General features: G+C 44.8%; 1 protein-coding gene across 1 annotated transcript in view; it reads left to right on the plus strand.

The window, feature by feature from the left end:
* NRXN3 (neurexin 3) overlaps positions 1–22742 on the plus strand; it is a 1484332-nt gene that overhangs the window by 82068 nt on the left and 1379522 nt on the right. The window contains 1 exon segment of the mRNA XM_045201758.2: positions 17866–17883. Within this exon segment, the coding sequence (XP_045057693.2) occupies positions 17866–17883 (18 nt within the window).

Raw genomic sequence — 22742 nt, forward strand, 5'->3', positions numbered from 1 at the left:
TACACCTTCTTAACCTGGTTGAAGTTGGGGCTTGCATTTGAATACAATAAAATGGCATCAAAAATTACGTATTTTAGTTTCAAAGATTATTCACATTGGCCTTTCTTCTACCTTCAGTTTAGTGAGGTGATTGAGAAAATTTCTACAAATAGAAACTTGAGAAAACTTCTGCAAATAGAAACTTAAGTCTCATGTATCAGTGGTGAACCCAAAGATTTTGGATGTTCTCCATATGATGGGGTTTCTAGCTCCTAGAGTATGAGACTCCAACAGGAATAAAGGACTCAACAATCTGAAAGAAACCAACCCAGAGACATGAGGTGGCTTGCCCAAGATCAGCAAGTTGGCATGCTGATTTGCACTTTGCTTTACTTTGAGACTGTGTATGTTAAACATGAAATGCCTTGGCTACATTCTTCTTGGAGTTGGGTACCAGCACTGATGCTCAGCTCAAGGCCACACCTTCTCCTGGTGTTGGGGGAGAGAGTCCTCTGACTCTGGTCCTTGTAAGCTGAAAGAACCAGATGCCCCATGGTGGAGGAACAGAAGCCCCTGGCTCAGCAGCCAGGGATATAAGTGCTAACAATTAATTCACTTGTGGTTACTCTATCCCTGCCCAGTGCTGAGGTGATTGGAAAGGGAGCAAAACTCTTTCTTAAGGAAATCAAGGTTCGGCTCTGCTTGCCTGCTTGCTGCTTTCCTCCTGTTTTTGACTCTCCCGGGGCTGGAGATGGGGGCGGGGGTGTGTTCCAAATGCTTGCTATGCATTACAGTTTTCCAGGAATTTCAGGACACAGGAATTTTTACCCAGCTGTGTTGTGTATTGCTGTTCAGCAATCTGAAGTTGCTTATCCAGCACAAGTCAGAATGGGGAGCCTAGGGAGGAAGGGGGGAATGCCTTCAAATGTTTTTCTAAGCATAAGAAATTGAGGTGTTAGGGGCCCAGCTGGCGTGTGATGGGAACCAAGAAATGGAGCTTACGTGAGCATGCATGCTCATATGAAATCTCTTACTCGTGTTTTCTGAAAAGTACCTCGTTCCATCTTCTACAACAACAGCAAACACTCACTGAGGGCCCACTGTGTGTCACAAGCCCTGGGCGAAGAGTGATGAACGAGACAGGTAGGCCTTCATGCTTAATTAACCACACAATTACTAAGTGATGGAAGCTTTGAAAGGAGAAGCATGGCCTAACAGCAGCCTCTTCATACCTATCAGGGCAAAGACTCTGTGAAATGAGGGATGTGATTAAGACATCCCAAGGAGTCACAGGGTTCCAGGGATGTTTTTGGACCCAGTTCTCAGGCAGCTCTCCCGGCCTGAGTTTCCCAGCCGAGGGTCACTATTGGAGCCAGTGGACTTAGGGCTGAGTGTAGCTGAGTGCCCACCTCTAGTTATATTGTTGAGTATAGCCTCAAAGACACCATCTTAATTTCATGGGGATCTTAAGATTTATCACCTGCTTATTTTGATTGACTACATTTAACAATGATGATGATGATGAACTCATTCTCATAAAGTGCCTTCTGCATGCCAGGCACTGGGGTAAGTGCTTTCAAATGTGGCTTCCTTTAATTCTCCCCACCACTGCTACCAGGAGGTTCTACCGTTGTTTTCCTGATTTTATAGAGGAGGGAACTGAAGTTGAAGGGAGAAAGCAATCTATCTGCCTAAGAAACAGGTCCAGGAGATTGGAGACTGGGCTCTCACTCTGCTCTGCCTTCAATCTGTCTTTAACAGTGGTTCCTGAGGCCATTGATGACCCAACCCCATTCTCTGCTGGTCCAGTGGGGTGTCTTTAGCATGCAGGGTACCACCTTTCTTCTCTTCACTGGCCTTTCTTCTGACTTTCCCATCTCTGCACGTGACTGATTTTGATTCTGATTCAGACACATGTTGCCAAGAGAAATACACAAGCTGTCCTGGACACCCTACTTTTCACCTTGGTATCTTATTCACTCCCATGGGCTATTCTATCGAACCATGGACTACTTGAGCTAGACTCCCATGTTTTCCCAATTTTGTTGTTGTCTGTTGTCAGCTTAATACCACTAACTAAAAGATCTTTTTTCAAGCTTTGATGGAAATCTTTTGCTTGTATTAAATCGTAAAATTAACATTGTTTTGATTATATATCTGCCCCTAACGCTTACACTTTATACCCTTCCCTTCTCTTGAGCTCAGTCTGCTTGCCTCCTTTTACAAAACTATGACCTAGAGAGGCAAGGTGACTTACAGCTGGCCACTCAGCTAGAAATTGGCCAGGGGACTGGGACTAGAGACCAGGTATTCTAATTCTCAGTTTAGCATCTGTTCCTTATATCACACTGAGAAAAAATACATGGCTCAAGAGAGTTGGTTGATTCAAAAGAACATTGAGCCCTGGCCAGTGTGGCTCAGTTGGTTGGAGCGTCATCCCATAACCAAAAGGCTGAGGGTTTGATTCCTGGTCAGGGCACATACCTACTTTGCAGGTTTGATCCCCTGGTGGGGTAGGTACCATCTCCAGTCTGGGCACCTAAGGGAGGCAACTGATCAGTGTTTCTCTCTCACATTGATGTTTCTCTCTTTCCCTTCTTCTCTCTCTTAAAAAAAAAGCAATGAAAAAATGTCCTCAGGTGAGGATTAAAAAAATAATAATAAATTAAAAAGAACATTGATTGCCAACCATAATTTGTGGTGATCAAAACAGCTATGGTGCCTCTCTTCATGGGCCTTAAAAATTAGAAGAAAATATAGCTACGGAAAACCAATAAATGTGTATTTACAATTGTGATGAGTGCTCTATAGGTAGAAAGAATAGGGTGAAGGATGACCTAATAAGAAGAAAAGGTGGCTAGGAAGGCCCTTCTGCGGAGGTGGCATGTAAAGAGGAGAAGGAACAGGGGAAAAGCAATGGAGAGGGACTGTATATGTTCTTCATCACTTGCTTGGCCTAAGAACAAGGTTGACAGGAAGTATGTCCCTTAGTTTTATATATTTGTTTGGGGTGCGGTTCCTGGGCAGTGCGGATGGATGATGGGTGACGGGTGAATAGGGGACTGGGGGTGGGGAAAGGGAGAGGCTGTCAATGTGATGAGATGGGGACAGCTGGCCTTGTCTGGTACGTGAGCCCCTCCATTGGGAGTTCAGCCCCCGAGACGTGGAGACTTGGGGGTGAAATATCTCCCTAGCGGAAGCTGTTTGTGGAGCAGGTGAAGATGAAAAGCTGCTGAAACAAGAAAACAACAGTGACTGTCATTTGATGCCAGCCGACAGAGGCTTGCTCCTCACATGGCCGCACAGCCCAGAAATCAGTTTGAGTGTTTCCAAAGAGCTACCCTTTCTCCCTAGCACTGACTGTCTTGCTAGGACCTGCCCTCCCAGGTCCTCCTGGCCGCCACAGGGTGTCTTCTTGGTACGGGAAGTGGAATAGGGGTTGTCCTGACCCACCCATGCTCTTTAGCTGTTGTTACCAGGGACGTTTATATTCCAGGATGTCTAAAAAACCCTCAGTGTGGAGGAGCAGGGGCACAATCTGAGGCTCAGTGCCAACTTGACCCGAAATGGCCTAACCTTTTTCGAACACTTTTGTGCTTCAGGCACTTTGTGAGTAGGTTTACCTTTTATCTCCATTTTAGATGAAGAATGAAGCACCTCAACACTCCCCAATCTACGCTGGACCTAGTGGGACAGACACACAAAGGGGCTGGAATGCAGTTTTACCATTCCATAGGAAAACAAGGAAAATAACTGTAGTGCGGGAAATGTATTGTCAAGTCACACTTTTAAAGAATTCTGAGATTATACCCTTTCATTTTGGGGATTCTTAAAAAAAATGCCTTTTATTTTTAATAAAATGTGGTAATGCCAAGTGTCAGTTGGGGGATTTTTTTCTTTCTTGGCAAAATAAAAATATAATTATTCTATGTTAGTTTCCAAAATTGCTTTAAATATGTTACAGGTAAATAAAATCTCTTCATCTGAGAACCACTGTTGAAGGCAATAGCTGGTTTCTCTGCTATCTTATTACTGGGAGTGGAGTATTCAGATAATTTCACTCACTTTCTATTCCGATCTTTTATCAGAAAAAATTGCCACTGGACAGGACCTCTGAGATCATATAATTTATTTATCTTTAGCAGTTACCAAGATGTTTTGATTGCACACCTTGACCCTGAGACCTTTTAACGCTACGTTGGCATAATCAGAATTATACAAACACTGAGACCCTTTTTATCAAGGGAGTATTTTTTCAGAAGCAAACAGTGTGAGACTCATAATTCTTCAATTCATTTTCTCCTCAGCATAGTTAAACCATTTCTTATTTTTCCAATTCATTTATAGTTTACGGAGTTCTTTTTAACAAGATCAGCTCTGCGCCATGCCTCTTCCCCAGTGAAGATTTGATTCATCGATCAGTTGTTTTTTTGTGTGTCTATCAGATTTTGCCTTTATAGCCTCTAGCATTGTGGACGTTCTTTTGTGGTCATTATTCCTACCACATCCAATTTTCTCACATCACGTTTGCTGGTCTGAATTTTGTCGTGAATGTTTGATTCTTCCTTCAGTTTTTCAGTCAATAACAAATTTCACCATGTGCATTTTTAGCTGCTGTCACTTCCATTTTGTGTTGATTTTTTCCCTGACACGTCTGATTTTTTTTTCCCTGGGTCAATTTTTGCAGTTTGCAGAACCACTTCCTACAACTAAAGTCAGTCTCTTCCCTAACTTTTTTTTTTTTTTTTAAAAAAAGCATACACGAGGGGTCACAGCATCAGGGTCAAAATACCTTGTGTCATTAACAGAGACCAGTGACCCAGGATTATTAAGAAACTGACCCAAGGCCATAGATAAAGTTAGCAGCAGAGTTCTGTTGGGTCATTTTAGACTACACAGCTCCTCTAGTTCAGAGAAGGGCAGAACGAGAATGTGAAATTGGGATGATCTTGATGGTGTGCCTGCCTCCTCCTACCCTCCACCCCTCAACTCCCCTTCAGAGCCTGACAGAATTTCCAGTGACCTGCCTCCCTAAGAAACAGCAGCTGGGGCCTAGGTTCGAAGCCTCTTGGCATCTCCTTGCTCCCTGGCTGAGCCTGCCTTAGGCTGTGTGTGCACTGGGCTTGATTTCCAAACAAGCAGGACCAGCAAGGGAAAAAATCCCCTCTTGTGAAGAATTAGGTCAGTGGCAGAGGTGGGGAGGAGAGGGAACAAGGCCTTGTTTGCCTATCCTTCAGTTTACCCTCCTTCCTGGAAGCAATCAGGACAGAGGCTCAGGGTGCTGCTGGGAACAGACATTTGGGGCTGGGGTTGGGGGCAGGTAGTACCCACACATGTGTTCATGTGTGGTTGTGTGTGAGCGTGAAAGGGGTCTGTGTCCCAGCGACTTGGGACTCCCCCCCGCATCCCAGTGCATTTGTCTGGATTACCCTAAGGGGGATATTAGTGTTGTCTAATAAAAGCTTCAGATTCATCCAGGGATTTGTGTGATTAATTCTCAAGCAAAGTACAGCAGATAGATTAGAGCTCAGCCTGTGATGTGGGTCTACACCACCCATTCCCTATCCTTTCTAATTGGTGCTGGAAGAGGTCCTCTTCCTTATTCCTTGTTGTCCCGATTGTTGAAGGCTCTAACATTTAGGCCCCCACCGTAAGGTGGCGGAAACTATTTTTCACCACTATGATGCATGAGCGAGTATCCAGGAAGACAGCGAAGTCTCCAAGTTCATGTTCTTGTTCCTCTATGGAAGCTGCAGAGATGTGGCCAGCACTGTAGTCTTCGTGCTGGTTTCTTCTCCCAGACTCCTGTCAAGGCACTGGTGCCCCAACTGTGGCCCAGCAGGGACCGTAGTGAACTGACACATAGGTGACTGGAATTCTGGTTTCAGCTTGAACACTGTCCAGCTGGGTGGACACGTGAATTCCCTTGTCTTGGGTCTGTTTCTCTCATCTGAGCCTCAATGGATCCTGCTCGACTTTATGGCACTGATCACAATTATAATTAAATAACTGATTGTCTAGTTATTTGTGGCTCATCTGCCCAGCTAGGCTTGAAGCTCCAAGAGTGCAGGACTCATGTCTGTCTCATTCATCTACCATCACCCCAGCACCTAGCACAGCCCTGCAGCATGGATCTGTGTAATGAGCGCGTGTCAGTGCGGTGTAAAATGAAAAGGATGAGTCTGCTTGACCTCCTACAACTGAACTTCTACTTCTAAAACTCCCTGCATGTCCTCTACTCTGTTCTCCTTGAAACAATCACATAATACCCCCCATTTTTATGTTTCTGCTGTTTTTTAACTATAGTGCCACAGAAATTACAACATACAAATGGTAATTAATAATATTTATAACTTAAAAGGCACGTTTTCAATACATAATATGTGGAGTTCCTTCCCCATCTTCTTGCTTTATCTCTCTCATTTCTGACTGTGGAATACCTCCCTGTCTGGGTTCCGGAGTTGCCCCTGGAAAGGCCTGTGGAGTCCCGTTGACCCCTTCAGGAGGGGACTGGAAATAATTAGAAGGCTACATGCATGGCTCTCAGACTCAAAAGAAGATTTTTTTTAGGTCCAGGGCAGACACCATGCTAAGTCCAGACCACCACACACGCTTGCTTTACAAAGGGAAGAAACCAACCTTGCTCGTTTTCTGAAAATGGAAGGAAGGGAGGAGGGTGATAGAAAGCAGAAAAGCTGACAGGGGCTTAGTAGTGAGAGAGCCTTCAGCTAGGGCTACTTGCTTTCTCCAGATGGTTTCCAGGTCTCTAGAAGACTCCTGTTCTCAGGGTGAGGACTCCTGGGGAAGCATTCAGTTGAAAGTCCCCAACTAACTTGAGCCAGTATGTGACTGGTGGCAGGCAAATTGTTAGGCATTTTATATGCATTTGTCTCTTTATATGTTGATAAATCTCAAATTGATATGATCCCCATTTTACAGATGCAGTTTAAGTAACTTAACCAAGGTCACATAATAAATAGCAAAGCTGGTATTTGAGCTCCAAGTTTATGGTCTTTCTGGTACACTATATGCCCAACCCTCAGGGATGTCAATCTGACCACTGGCTGGCTTTGGTGATGTGTTCTTAAAAGATTTCTCTCCACTTAATTGTTGCTGTCCATCCTCTGAGGGCCACTTCAAGGTTTCTTCAGCAAAGATTTAGAAGCATTCTCTGTCAACTCTGAATCCCCCATTAGTGCTAAGTGTGATAAAAGATGACCAGATACAGCTGCCCTATCATGTTTAGGTCCTTTCTTGGCTTATTAGATTGACTGACTACATCACCCGCAGTTATTTTGAATCTCCAGTGCCTAAGTCAGTGTCTGGCATGCAGTAAGTGGTCAGTAAATGTTAACTATTTTGAATTCAACCAGACATAAGGGCTCGCTATGGGAACAAAAGAGGGTGAGGATAAAGGCTTATGAAAAAAGAGCCTTCCCAGCTATTCTGGGAACCTTAAAACCAGCCTTTCTCAAACTGTTCAGTGAGATGTCACTAGGTGTTTTACAGAGGGAGGTGTCCAATGTTTCCAAACACTGGGAAATCTGAATATTTCACACTGTATCCTAGTGCAGGTGAGGCTTTCTGGAGTCTTGCCATAGAGATACCTGATTACGTTTGTTTAACTCAGTGTTTTCTAAATTCATTTGACCACAGAATATTTTTTGGAGGGGGGCGGTGGCAAGGAACTCCAATTCACTTCTGGCTGGATGTTTTATTTTTGTGGAATTCAGTTGTGGATATGTTACCCCAACTTCTGGTTCTTTCTCTGAAATACGGGCCCCAGGATCCTGCCCAGCGGCAGATGTCGTGGTCACTCTAAAATGCGTTATGACCATCAATTCTTTCCCTCAGTTTTCCGTACTGGTTTTTTGAAATTTGCCTTTATGTCCCATAGGGTGATAGATTTGGGTAGTTAAACCAGTGAGGGAAGACTAAATAGGGATAGTACTGTAGGAAGGAAAAGGGCTTTGGATTCGTAGAAATTGAGTTTAAGTCCTGGCTAATACTTGTGGATTGAATGGACTTGGGGATGTTAGCTTCTCTGAGCCTTGGTTTCCTTATCCGTCAAATGAGGATAACAATCGTCTCCATCAGGGTTAAATACACACCCACACCAGGCTTCCATGGCCAGCTGACACACAGAAGTCTTCAGTAAATAGCAGAGATTGTAATGAACAGTGATCCCCGCACTTGTCTTCTGGTCATATTTTTGAATTTCTTTTATAATATTATTGTGAATAAGGACCCTACTTAATCCTTTTTTTTTTTTTTTTGACACCAAGATCAAGCGTAGTGGCTAGTAAGGAACTGCCACTCAGTTAAAATTTCTGGAGTGAATAGATGAATGGCACAGCACTTTATTATTTATAAAATGCTTCCATGTTTATGGTCTCATTGAAACCTCACTGCAACCTGGACATGTAATTAGTGCCATTGTTTCCACGAGTATGGGTGTGAAAACTGAGTCTCAGAGAGGCTGAGTGACTTGCCTAAGGTCTCAGCTAGTACTGGGATGAAAAGTTAGGCCTCAAAACCAGGGCTTCTGTGAGCAAAATGTGGCACATACACACTGTGTTCAGCCTTGAAAATAAAGGAAATTCTGACACAAGCAATTACATGAATGAACCTTGAGGATATTGTGCTAAGTGAAATAAGCCAGACACAAAAGGACAAATGCTGTATGATTCCGCTCATATGCGGTCCCTAGAGTAATAACATTAATAGATACAGAAAGTAGCATGGTGGTTGCCAGGAAGTATGGGGAGACATTGTTTAATGGGTACAGAGTTTCAGTTTTACAAGATGAAAAGAGCTCTGGAAATGGATAGTGGTGGTGTTGCACAACAATCCGAATGCACTTTGTGCCCCTGAACTATACACTTAAAATGATTAAATAGTAAATTTTATGTTATGTTATTAATTTACCACAATAAAAAATTAGGAAAACAAAACAAAAACCCCTGGCTTCTGATTCCAGACCCAGGGCTTTTTCCTGCTATCCATAGCAGTACCCCCTAACAGAGGAGCTTCGGTAGGTATCTTCTTCCAAGGCTCTTTTTGTACTGAATTGCAAAATTTGCAGGACTCACCTCCACTGGAACCCTGGGAGACCCACCTGTGTCTTCCAGACGATAATTCCAATTGGCATAAGCCCTGAGAGGTTAGTCTCTCCAGAGAGAAAGAAATCTTGGAAAGAGGACAGATCTTCTTTCTCAAGGAAATCACTTGGGTCAAGTAATGCAATAATTACGATTTGCCAACATTGATCAGTACTTCCTCTGTGCCAGACTCCATCTCGGTACTTTTGCATGCATTAGTTCCTTATAACCCTTACACCAGTTCTACGAGGTATGTAGATCATCTCCATTTTACAGATGGGGAAATAAGGGCTCAGAGAGGATAGTTAACGTGCCCAAGATCAAATATATAGTATTTGTAAGAGCCAAGATTTTTAGCCAAGTGTTTCTGACTCCAGAACCCTGTGCTGTCTGCGGGGTGCAGGGAAATTGAAGATGTCTGCATCTAGGGTGGTTCTGCAACATGAGGATGTATTCTTGTCTGTTCTGCTAGATGATGGGACATCCTATCATTTACATCATTTAGGTGAGTTTCTATCTTGATTCCCTGGTATTGTCTGTGCTGCAGCTATGTACCTCTCTTCCTGGAGGGTCATGCTCACTTAAGGAAGTCAGCATGTATTTCTTTACCTAGGAAGATGGCATTTGGGCCCTGACCCCTGGCAGTGTCCACCTGCTGTGAAGACTTTTTAAAGCCCTCATCCTGTTGGGTGGGGAGCCTACCGTAGGTGCCAACCTCATGCCCTAAGGCTGGGAAGTATTATTTAGCTAGAGATGACTTTTGTTTGCAAGGCTTAAACAGCTCAATAGAAGCTCAACTTGGCACTTTCAGTTTATAAGGGATATGTCAACAAGCCAGCAGGGACACTAATATTAACAGTTTCAGTAAGTTTTTGTTGAATGTTTACTCTTTGCCTGGTGGTGTGCTGAGCACTTTATATGGATCATCTCAGTTGATCCTAACAGTCAGATAAATTAGGTACAGTCAGTTCTGCTATAATGTGTGTTTTGAAAATGCAAATTTGTCCCAATGCGATTGATATATTAGGGAGCTATTTGAGCATAATAATGTCGCTTTTGATGATGCATGATTTCATCTGTAAGAAACGCCAGGTGAAGGCAGAGAGCTGCAGCCGGCTGACTCGCACTGTGTAGGAATACACAGAGTGCGCACACCTCGACACGCGGCAGGTGCTTCAGTCACCCTGTGTGCAGCGAGCCACACCCACCTGACTTCTGGTGACCCTCCCCTTGCTGCAGCACAATGGCTCGCAAGCTCCCCGCTTCCACAGCAAACTTCACGTCCTTTTCAAGTGCTCCACTTCTTGTTGTGTCTACATGTTTCTTAACCATGTGACACGTATAAAATGGGTTCCTATCTTTTGTTGTTATTTAACATTTTTATGGGACAATAATGTACATGATTTCATAGGGCTGTTTTGAAGATAAAATGAGTTAATACATGGAAAGCATTTAACAGTAAGCACTCAATTATTTTGGTATCATTTCCATGTTACAAGTATGAAACTCTGAGGATTTTTGAACTTGTAGTCTGTCATTCTTCTGTCATAACAACACCTTGAATCAACCTGCTAAAGGACACAAGAAAACATCAAAGTACAACACAGTTGTTGCTCACAAAGACATGAGTGTAGGAAAAATTAAGAATGACCACTGTGAAAATTGCCACTATCTTTATTATGTGTCACTGATGATATTTGGAGGATTATTAGGAAAAATGGGGTCCCAACCCCATTTTTCCTAATAAGCCCTGTGCTTTTCACCATGTGATTTTGCATAGTACAATGACTTTTAGAAATGCTTAGGAGTTCTGAGTACCTTGCTAGCAGAACTCACTCTACTACCATTTATTTCCACGCAACTGAAGAAGAAGGTGAAGCTAAGAAATTTGACAAAAACATTTTTAATCACAAGTGGCAAACCATGATTCAAACCCAAGGTTGCCTTAGCCCCATGTCTGCACTCAGAATCCCCAAAGCATAAAAAAATAAGAGTGCTGTCTACACTGATCTCTGATTTTGTCTGTGGCAGGTAGACTGCCTCTTCCCCCACCTGTCAGTCAAGCTCTGATTCCTCAAGCCAGAGCCACTGTGTGTATGCGAGAGCTCCTCAGGTACTGGGGCACAGCAGTGACCTGGCCCACAGTGCCGACCTTGTTCCTTCCTGCCTCTCATCCTGTTCCTCTCCCTGCCGCTGCCTTCCCTGGCCGTCTGGCACCTGACACAGCTACCCTTCCTCTCTAGCTTGCAATCTGGAGTTATTAGCATCAAGGAACAAAAGCAAACAGCACCAGGGCTGGGGGGGGCTCAGTCTTCTACAAAGGTGGATAAATGGGCTCTGTGTCGGGGACGAAGCTAGCACCACCTGGCCTTTTGTGGAGAGACAACTCTTCCTGTGTTTGAAGAGCTCAGACACCGACAGCTGGAAAGAACCGCTAACACAGGAAACCCAGCCTCTTCGCTGCTGGAAGTTTGCTTTAGCTCCCAACTAAAAAAATCATTTCTGTATTTGTTCCTGAAGGAAAGGGAAGAAAATTGTGCTCATTTTCCCCAGGGATAAGAAAGATAGGCTCCTGTGGAGATGCAGGCTTTGCTTTTATTTATTTATTTTTCCCTAATGTTGTAGTCAGGTGTGATCCTCGGTGGAAGGCCTGCCTGACATTTATGGGCCTGGGGCAGGAATATACACGAGACCACCAGGCAGCCTCCCCTCTCTCCACCTCCAGCACCACAAAGGCCTACATTTGTGTACACGCCTAGCCTGCAAAAGTCCACAGATTCTGCAAACAGCCTCCCCACCTTGGCCATTTCTTGCCTCTAGAGCAGCGCTCTCTAACCTTTTTGGCACCAAGGACCAGTTTTGTGGAAGAAACTTTTTCCATGGACCAGGGTGGTGGGGATGGTTTCAGGATGATTCAAGTGCATTACATTCAAGTTCACCTCCTGCTGTGCTGCCCAGATCCTAACAGTCCCGGACCATGGGTTGGGGATCCCGGTTATAGAGTACATACATACACCAGTGGTTTGGGCTGCTTTTGGGAGAATGGACCCAAGGAATAGGACGAAGCCCATGTGGATGGGATCCATTTGGGCAAGAAGTTCTGAGTACCAGAGTGCCCTCTACATGGGGACCACAGCAGGTGCTGCTGGTTCTGGGTGGGAACATCCACTTGGCCCCATGGACTCCTCTGTTTCTGGGGTGGGATATGGCTGCAGAAGGGCAAAGAACAGGCTCATCTAAAGCAGGTAGCCCAGAGCAGGGGCTCTAGTTATCTAGGCTTATGGTCGTACTGCATCTGACCTCTTCCATCTATCCTAATCTGTGCATTTTTCTTACTTCTGGGAGATACCCGATATTCTAATCCCTAATTTGTAATAGCTTGATACCCATCCTAGTTTGTCCCTGTCCTGGTTTGAGACAATTTCTTTTGCTCCAGAATACAGCTTGACCCTTATCTGATGTGCTGCTACTCTGAGTATGAGAAGTATTAATAATGATAGAGCCTCTGGGTCTTAGTTTCGTTGTCTGTAAAATGGGATGAATAGTGTTCCTACCTGTTAGGGGTGAGGTGGGAATTAAATAAGATGTACATAAAGCACTTGCTATAGTGCCCAACACACAGAGAATGCTCAGCAAGTGTGTGCTTTGTTATGATCAGTATGGCTTCGTACCAGGGACACACAGATATCATCCCATTTTATGCCCACATCCAGTCTCTGATGTGTGGTGCTGGACACAGTGATTGGCTCAGGACTAGGCCTGTGACCTCAGCCAAACTGAGGGAGACTTCCCAGGAAATTTTCCTAGAATGGTCAGGAAATAGGCTGCTCTCTTTTCTCTAGAGCTGCCGGGTTTCATCTTGGTTACCATGTGGAGATAGCCCCCATGATAATGAGGCCAACAGCAAAGAAAGCAGGGTTTCTCCATGTAGTAAGGGGGTGAAGCTAGACCCTGAGTCCAGCCCCAGCTCTGCTCCTCTACGCACAGGCACACACCTTAACTTTTCTGAGCCTCAGGTGTCTCATGTGAAAATGGAGATACTAATGGAATCTATCTCAGTGAATTGTATCAATTGAGATGAATTAGTCGCTATTCAATACATATTGCTGAACACCTGTTACCAGCCAGACCCTGCTTAAACTCTGGGCACACAAGTGTTTAATAAAACAGACAATACTTCTTTTCTGATAAAACTTGTGATTTAATGGGGGGTTTATAAAAATAAAGACACAGACCCAGCATATAATGTCAAATAGTGACTGGTGCCATGATGAAAGGAAAAACAGGGTAAGGGGTGGAGGAGGGTCCCTATTTTAGAAAAGATGGTTGAAGAGGCCTTTATGGGGAAGTTGTATCTGAGCTGATACCTGAAGAAAGTGAAGAACAGTTTTACATATGCCTGACAAAGACTGTTCAGGCAGGGAAATAGCAAAGGCGCAGGCTCTAGGCAGGACCTGCTTAGTTAGTGTTAGTTGTTTCTACTGCCATGATAGCAGGGCTGAGGACTGGCTCACGTAACAGGGCATCTTTTCTCTCCCATCCTTCTAGGCTTGGCGTTTACACTGACCTGGGTGGATAGCAGGTACTCAAAAAAAAAAAAAAATCCTAGGGGGAAAAGTCCTGATGAAAACAAATCCTGGCCCAGACCGCAGCCACCTTTCTCTTAGGAATGCCATGCTCAGACCAGGGGCCAGGGGAGCAACCCAGAAAAGGAAGGGTTTGAAAGCTGCCACCACCCTTGGCCCACTCTTTCTGCCATCACAACCTGGGAAGAAGTAAATTGGGGCATTCCCACATTCCTACCTCCACTCAGTACCCCACAGACACTTACAGTGTCTTCAACAATTTCAGCCACAAGTGTGGATGATCAGCATGGTTATTTTAAAGTTCAAAGGAACAATTTCCTGCAGTTTGGGGAGATCTGGTTTTTCTAACTGCAGGCGTGGGAGTCAGGGTTTGGTGGGGGGAGGACCCTCCATCTGCTGCTGTTGCACTTGCAGAGTATAGTTTAGCCTGGGGAGCCTTCCCGTCACCCTTCATTTGGACTCGATCATCTCAAGAGGCAGGAGCCTGAGATTCCCCCACTTGCTACTACCACATACCCCCAACCCCCTGGAGGAGCTTTGGGAAGCGTGGAGTGGGCTGCCTCCTGCAGGCAAGGCCCAGCCAAACCTTCCGGGACCCCACCCGGTGAACTCTGCCTTGGGTCTGACCTATTTTCTAGGAGAGAAAATAGAATATAGATTTACATGCTGTGGCACTCTGGAAAACTACAGGCCCAGCAGTGTGAGAAAATAAAACAGCAGGAGGGAGCTGGGAAGGGCTGGCAGGGCTGAGGATGCCATCTCCCCTGGATCAATCACATCTGGTTGTCAACTGCCTTTGCTTCTGCAATTTCCCCCCACTTTTTAATCTATTTAAAAATTTATGTACACACACACACACACACACACACACACACACACACACACACATCCTCTGGCCAGTTCTGGGCCCAGGGCTGCTCTCCTAAACTCAGACCCCAGGCTGTATATCAACAGCAGCCACAGACAGAGGGCACTCTGGGGATGATTCCCTTGGAAACGGAAGGCAGCAAGGCATGGAGTCAAAACCACCACAGCTACATTACATTCTAGGACAGACTTCCTTGCTGTGTGACCATCGGAAGGTTTGGGTGTTTTTTGTTTTTTGTTTTTAAATATTCTTGTCCTCTCCTATATGAAGATAATCACATTACCAGCTAACTTACTGAGGGCTTTCCATGTGCTAGGTACTCTTCTAAGTTCCTACAGCAACCTTAGAAGGTAGGAACTGTTATCACATCCACTTTATGGATAAGGAAACTGAAACACACCAGCCGAGGAGTCTCATGACCTGGTCTGAGTCACATGCCTACCTTTGGAGCTAATGTGGGGGTGGGGGTCATCTCTACCAAGCCATATGGATTAAGGGTAGGAACGGGGTGTCCCAAGAAGACAACTGGGGCTTGCTCTAAAAAGAAGGGGGAAATGATGCTTGTCAGACAATACAGTAGATGGATATTGTTGAAGTTCTGATCCCCACCCTCTGCCCATCCCCCTGCCCATTCCACCCCTACCTTTGTCATTTCTTTCTGTTGGTCAGAACTAAATGCAGAGATTCAGGTAAATCAGGTACTATAGTGTCTCTCTGTTCCTCAAGCTGGACAGAACCCTCAGAACTGCCTCTAGGTTGATGCCACAGCCAGCAGCTGAGTTTGGACCCTGGCCCCTTGCTAAAGCGGGGGTTTCTTGGTGGCTGTTTTTGGTTAGGAGAGATGCTGGATTTTTTTTATGCATAGGACTAGAACTGGGTCAAATTAAAGTTTGAGGAAGGAAAACACAAAAAATAATATTGGAATTTGTTTTGTCTTCTGTTTATGCTCACCCAGAACTTGTTAGCTCCCTCTGGCCTCACTTCCCCCTGAGGAAAAGTGAGAGAGGGGAGGGAGGAGAGACGGTCCAGAGGAGGGGAGGGCTGAAGCTGAGAGGTTTTCATTCACAAGTAGGAGAGTTGAACCCAAATCGCCAAAAGAAATACAGTTTAATTCCTGTGGTCTCTTGGCATTTCCAGGGAGCCATCTGGTCAACATTTTTTTGGTAATTCTGTCTGTGGTAATTCAAAATGATAATAATCAGAGCAACTACCATTTATACAGTGTTTGCCTTGTACTGAGTTAAGTGCTTTACAAGTATTTAATCTCATTTAATTCTCATAACACTGCCATGAGGGAGGCTCTGTTATCTTCCTGTTTTAAGCTGAGGAAAGGACTCAGAGAGAGTTCAGTGATTGACCCAAGGCCATTGAGCAGGCTGGAAGTTGAACCCAGACCTGTCTGTCTCCAAAGTTTAGGATTGTAACCACAATGCCCAAATGGACAAGTTAGTATTGGAAGAATTCTGGGGTTCTGAGGCATCCTGTCTCCCTTGGGTCTTGGTGCCCCCAAAGAACATGTTTCAATGAATGACGGTGTTGACACTTCTACCACTGAACTCTACCACACGTAAATAATTTGATACCCTGTTTAATGAAGGGGTATTTTAACGACTGCTATCCTAGGCAAGCCATCAGACATAGTTAATGGCCCTGCTTAGTTATTTATGCAGAATGTTTTCTCTTCTCATCTCTTCCATTTTGCCTCTTTTCTTCCTCCCTGCTGCCACTCTGCCCCTAAATCTAATAACTCACCAGAAAACTTGAAAGGGGATGTGACTGAGGAATGATTCAGAGCTCTCTAGAAGTCTCTTTTGTCAGATGCAGCTTCTAGGGAATATAAGGTGTGGGTTGGAGAAATTCTCAGCTGTTGCTATGAATATGCTCCTCCCAGATGCTGAGGCACAGTTCTGTTAGGTTGGTGCCTGGATTTTTCTGGGACAAGAGCCCTAAGGAACTTCCTGGAAGTTGACAAATCTAATGGCAGCAAATCAGAGGCACAGAGGATAACCCATGGCCCACTCATGGTTTAGCTGGTAGGCATTCACCCAGCTCCCTTATGACTTCAGGGTGCTCATTTGGCTTGCAGACTGAATTTGGTTTTCATATTCCCTTGAGAGACTTGGGTTTCAGTTGAATGAATGTTGAGCTGGGTGGGATTCAAGACTTCTAGGGTCTTTTCTAGGCTCTGTTTCTGAACTAGTTGTGTGACCTTAGGCATGTTGCTCAACCTCTTTCATCCTCCATCTTCACAAAAAAGAGTAAAGTAGATAATGTTTACAGACATCCCAAACCCACCATTCAGTGATTCTAAGTGAGTCACCCAGGATCACCCAAATGGCCAGTGGTTTCCTGAAATAATCTTGTTCTTTCTCCTTGGCTGTAGCATGACCTCAAGATTGGGTCCAGGGGTTTTAACAATGCTTTGGGCTGCTCTTAGTTTGGCTTCTCTAGCATGATTCTGTTTTACATTTGAGAGTAGAAGGAGGAGATTGTGTTCATGGAGATGATGGGAGTGAACTGGTTTTCATTTTTGAAAGTTCATTGGCTTAATTCAAAGATCAACCTTCCCACGGCTAGGTGTTTATTTGTAGATACCCAAAGTGATTTCAAATGGCAATTCCTGTCATTAATGATGGGGTGAAAGCAAGAAGAGAAATTAAAGGAGGAGGCAGGATTTCAATGTCAGGCAAATGATCTACTCACACTAAATCCCACGCGCACACACTGCTGTCTGTGATGAAGAAAGGTCATTGGGAATACTGGGGAGGGAGAGAATTATGAATGTTCCGTGATCTGTGTCCTTCAGTCCTATGTGATGAACAATGCTGCAACTTGCTCTTAATTCTTATGCCTCTTTTTCTTTGTTCCTCAACAGAGTGATTTATTATTATTATTTTTTCTTTCTACTGGGAAACCTTCCTTGACTTCATGTCCAGTGTTCTGTATCTGGAGGGGAGGGGGATTTGCTTGGGTGTTGGTATGTGGAAATCAATCAGAATATTTTAACCGATATTCTTGCAGGATTCCAGTCTGCTCAGCCCTTTGGAGCCCTATCTGATTCCAGGATGTTGTCTTTCCGGACAGATGTGAAGCTCACCTCTCTTGCTACATGCACAGTGAACAGGGAGCTTGGCCCCTCAGCTTGCATGGGTGGTTTTTGGGTGAAGGTAGAACTAAGTGCTCAGCAGCTGAGCACTTCTGGGGCCTTGCATGAACTTGATAGTCATGCAAGGGCACATTGCATTGTGTGTGTGTGCTGCTAACACTCTTCTTCCTTTTTCTCTCCCTTTCTCTCCTCTCCCTGTCCCTCTTTTTGAAAATGCTGCCACAGATGTCAATCAAGGTCCAGGTGAGTCTTTGTGTCTGCACAGCTGCCCTGTAACTTTCCCCTCTGCTGGGTTGTGCATGTTTGATTCTGAGTGAGACCTTCTCCTAGGGACCGTAAACACAACCAAAATTTAAATACACTGCATTTTTATTGATTTAAGGTTAGAAGAAATGCCTTGAATTGATGGATTTGTATTGGTTTTGAAGAATCATTTTAAAACCAAACAAATGTGGTTCCCATGCTTATATTCTCACTTACTTCTGATTAATATTTCTGGATGAATCAAAGAGTGGAAAGTGGGCATTTTTGGAATATATTTTTAACAGTTCTTAAGATATTTATTCTCCAGTTTAATGCACATTATGCTTTGTCCTCCATAAATCTGTTTACCTTCTATAGCTTCGTGTGATTGAAAGTTGAAGATATGCCATACTCAGCATGGAAAATATGATGTGGGTAAATGAAGGTTTCTTTCTTTTTACTCTAAGAAATGGCTTTTCCACAATGAAATCAGCAATAGTTTTTCTTGGTTATGTAACTAATACATGCTCACTGTAAAAAATAAACTACTTTTTTTATCAATGAACAAATGGAAGAACCATCCTTATGACAATTGTGCGTTTCTCTCTTTTTAAATGCAGACTCAGGCAGAGTCCTAATTTTAAGCATCGTGTGTGTTTGGACACATATATATGCACACACAGAGACTCATACGAGAGGATACAACCGTTTATAGGTGAGAAGCATCACATGATTTAGAATGGTTTGGAGATCATTCTAAACTGGCTAGAACTTTGAGTTAAGAAGAATAACCTCACCAAATTGGAAGGAAGTATCATCTTTTTAAAGATATTTCCACATACGTTTTCTTATTTAGTCCTTTCAACATTTAATTCTTATAACATCAATATAAGTATGGTTATATCCATTTTAATGTGAGGGAAACTTAGGGCCCAGCAGGTTAAGCAGTTTGCCCAAGGTGATAGGGCTCCTTGGTGGTAGCAATGGGATTTGAACTTAGGACTTGCCGACTCCAAAGCCCATGCATCATTCATTGGAACACACTGAAAATTCTCAGTGATTGAAGATCTGGTAAGTATTTCCCAATGGGACTACTGTTTATTATTATTTAGAAGCAGTGTGACATTTTCATAATCAGCAGACCTCTTTCCAAGTAAATTTTTAAAAAATTATTTTTGAATATCTAAAATAGTCAACCAAACTTAGGAAGAGTTTCTGATCATTAACCTATATGAGCTGTTTGTTGTACAACGTAGGAGAGCAATACAATTATCCCTAGTAATACACAGGGTTTCTCCATCTCATGTCTGTTCACTCCCCATCCCTTTGAAAATAATTGTTTGAACCAAAGCACAAGACAGCATTTCTCAGGAAGATACTATTAAATTCACTCTTTGTATTTGATAATATTTTAGCTAATCTGTCAAAATATTATTGAGAACCTACTATGAACCGGGCAGTCTTCTAGGCACTAGGGATAAAAGAGGAAACAAAGAGAACACTCCCTGTCCTCATGGATCTTTGATTCTAGATAGGGACAGACAGTGAACTAAGAAACTATATTCATACGGGGTGGGGCAAAAGTAGGTTTAGAGTTGTGAATACGAGAAACATAGAGTTTATTCTTGTATTATTATTTATTAATTATTGTATTATTTTCATGCCAACAACTCTAGACCTACTTTTGCCCCACCCTGTGTGTGTATATATTTTTATATACATACACACATATACATTACATATATGTCTACATCACACATGTATTGTACCAGGTGGTGGGTGATAAGGGCTGTGGAGAAAAATGAAGGAGGTAAACATGAAGTTGCTAATTTACCGAGGGTGGTCAGAGAAGGCCTGTCTGCTAAGGTGATGTTTGCTGGGATGCATCAAGGAGGCGAGGGAGGAAGGCTGACACTTCAAGTTTGGTTTGTAGAAGTGCCACTTGGCTCAGCCCTTTCTCTTCTTGGTTCCCAGCAGAGATGTGATGCAGGGTCTGCATGTAGACTTGTGCACACTGTGCCCTCCTAGCCGCTCCTAGCCGACTGAATGCGTGGACAAGCCTGGGCTCACGGGGCTGCCTCTGACCACAGGGCACCTTTTCCTAATTCCCCCAAAGGCGCCATATTGGTACTGGGTGCAACAGCATGGTGGGTGCAGTGGACCATGGGTTCCCCTCCGTCTCTTCAAAGGGGTGGAGGCCAGGGGGTGAGCCTGCCTTAGACGACAGCATCTACAACTAGCACCATTCCAATTTCATGGTCATTATCTCATTTTATCCTCTTAATAACCCTCTGAGGTATGTCACCTGCGCTCTGTTTTTCTGCTGAGGAAGTTGAGGCCAGGAGGTTAAGTGACGTGCTCATGTCAGCGAGCGACTGAGTGGCAGGGCCAAGAGGGGATTCTAGTCTAATTCTCAGTCTTACATTTTCCGTTCTGCCCTTGAGGTGTCAAAAGTTGATTGCCAATCCTGTCACTCCATTGAACGCTTGCTCTTTTGTGGTTTCTGAGCCTGAAGCAAATCACAAATTCAGAGCCCTCCCTGTGGCCCTGAATATGGCAGGAGGCAGCCTGAGCTGCCTGGGCCTGGTGGAGGTTAGGGGGCGGCCTCCCACCTCTCAGAGTCCCTGGCCAGGCAATCCGGAGCCAGCAGGGCTGTGGCTCTGAAACAATAAGAGTTTAGTGGCTCTCTGATGTTTTCTCCCTTCCGCTTAGGCAGACAAATTGGGGGTTTCATGAGCTAATGCAACTGTTTCCCCGGGGCTGCTGGAGGACTATAAGAGAATGATTGATTAATTGATTAATTTTATGTGTTGAAGAGACTGTTTAGGAGTAATGCTAGTGTAAAACGTAGTCAGACATGGGGTCTGGCAGGCAGCACCCTTCCCAAGGTCCAGGAGATTAGCTGGGGACTCGGAGAGTATCCTGGACACCTGGGAGACAAGGGGCAGGTGATATGTCACAGGACTTCCATGTGGGAATGTCCACAGCCCCTCTTTCTAGACTTTGGGAAGGAGGTTCAGAGTGCTGACCCGCAGGACAAGAGGGGCACTCAGCCTTGACGCCTCTCACGCACCCTGTGATGTGACGTTTTGGGGGGCAGGTATTGCCATCCTCTCTACAGATGAGGAAAAGGAGTCTCAAAGAGGGTCAGGACCTGCCCACTGTCCTCAGCTGCTGGCATAGGAGCAGGATCTCAAGTTTCTCTGCCTCCACAGCCTCTGCTGTTTTACTTCAAAACCCTGGTGTTTCCAGGACAGAGCTGTGGGTTCATCTTGCCCGTGTTTGCTTACATTGTACACAGCACATGGTAGGACCTCAGACAAGTTGGTTGAGCGGAAAGTGTGACCACAAGCACCAGGAGTGTTGTGAGGCTTCAGGGTCTCAAGACATGTTGGGGCTCAGCAGGTATTCGGTCTAAGAGGTGCAACTCTGTGACTTTTCAGAGGAGGAAACTGAGGTCCGGGGAGGGGAAGAGACAGTTCCAAGGCCATGGAACCCATTTGTGACCCAGAAGGGACTACTGTCTGGTCCTTATCTCACATTCCTGGCCCACTGGGATTTTTCATTGGTCTCCTGGGCTGCCCGTAGGGCAGTAGCGGACAGTCCCAGCCCTGCTGTAGTGTCAAGCCTTCAGCCCTCTTCCAGTGTGTTCCAGAACTCTCAGCCAAGACGAGAAAAAGCCATTTGGAGATGGGGGTGGGGTGGGTGGTCAGAGGAGGGATTTGGAGGCTAGGAAGAGCTCTGTGCCTAGGGCTATGAGACCCCTTCTTTCCCCTCCCCCCAGCTTCTCTCTCCAGCCAGAAGGGGCTGTTTATGAAGCTCCAATGACAGCCTCTCTCCTCAGAAGGAATAATTTCTCAGGCTCTGCCTGCTGATTAGAGCTAGAATTTAAATGAATAACTGTGACCTTGTGGAAGTGCCCTAGTTATTCAGGGGCCCGATGAGGAAATAGGCCTCTTGCTTCAGTCCATCAGAGAGTCCTGGCAAGTGTGGGAGGAGGGGCTCCTGTCTGCCAGTGCCCAAAGGAGGTCTGCTCTTGCTGAAAGCCACTGACTGCCTCTGATCCAGCCTCCTTCTGCCCGCTCTTGACCTCTGCCCCCTTCAGTTTAAGTCATTGCAGGCTGTCCTTGGAGACGGGACCTCATTATTTGTCCTCACCCCTACCCTGTCTCCAGGGGCTACTCAGTCCAGCCTCAGGACACTTCTAAACCCAAGGTCAGGAGGCAAGTCTGACTTGTCTCACTTGTGTTCATAGACAGAAAGGGTTTGCCCTAGAAGCTGGCTGCTCAGAGGTGACCCAGCCCACCAGCAGCATCAGACTCCCCCAGGAGCTTGTTAGAAAGGCAAGAATCTCGGGCCTCACCCCAGACAGACCCCCTGCTGTATACGCATTCAAGTTTAAGACACACTGACCTAAAACTCCCAGACTCTCCTCTGCTTTGGAGCCGACAGGGCCGTTTACAGAGGAGGGTGCATGCCGTCCACCTTGTTCTTTGTTCTGCTGGGCACAGCATGAATAGCCACTTTCTGGGCTGATAGGGTTTAAGAGGGAGAACGATTAGGGAAGGGAAAGGGAATGAACATTTGTTGACCACCTATTCTGTGCCAGTCACTGTTCAGGCACTTTGCATGTAATAGTTTATGTAGTGATGGGCGAGATAGCTTAGGATAAGGCAGGGTTCAGCAAACTGAAGCTCCCAGGCTAAATCCAGCCCACTAACTCGTTTCATGTGGCCTTCGAGCTAAGGATGGTTTTTCACTTCTTAAAAAGTTGAAAGCAATCAAAAGAAGAATAATTTGTGATGCAAACATTGTATGAAATCTGGATTTCAGTGTTTTTAAATAAAGCTTTGTGGGAA

This window comes from Desmodus rotundus, chromosome 7, assembly GCF_022682495.2.
Source record: "Desmodus rotundus isolate HL8 chromosome 7, HLdesRot8A.1, whole genome shotgun sequence".
Lineage (NCBI taxonomy): Eukaryota > Metazoa > Chordata > Mammalia > Chiroptera > Phyllostomidae > Desmodus > Desmodus rotundus.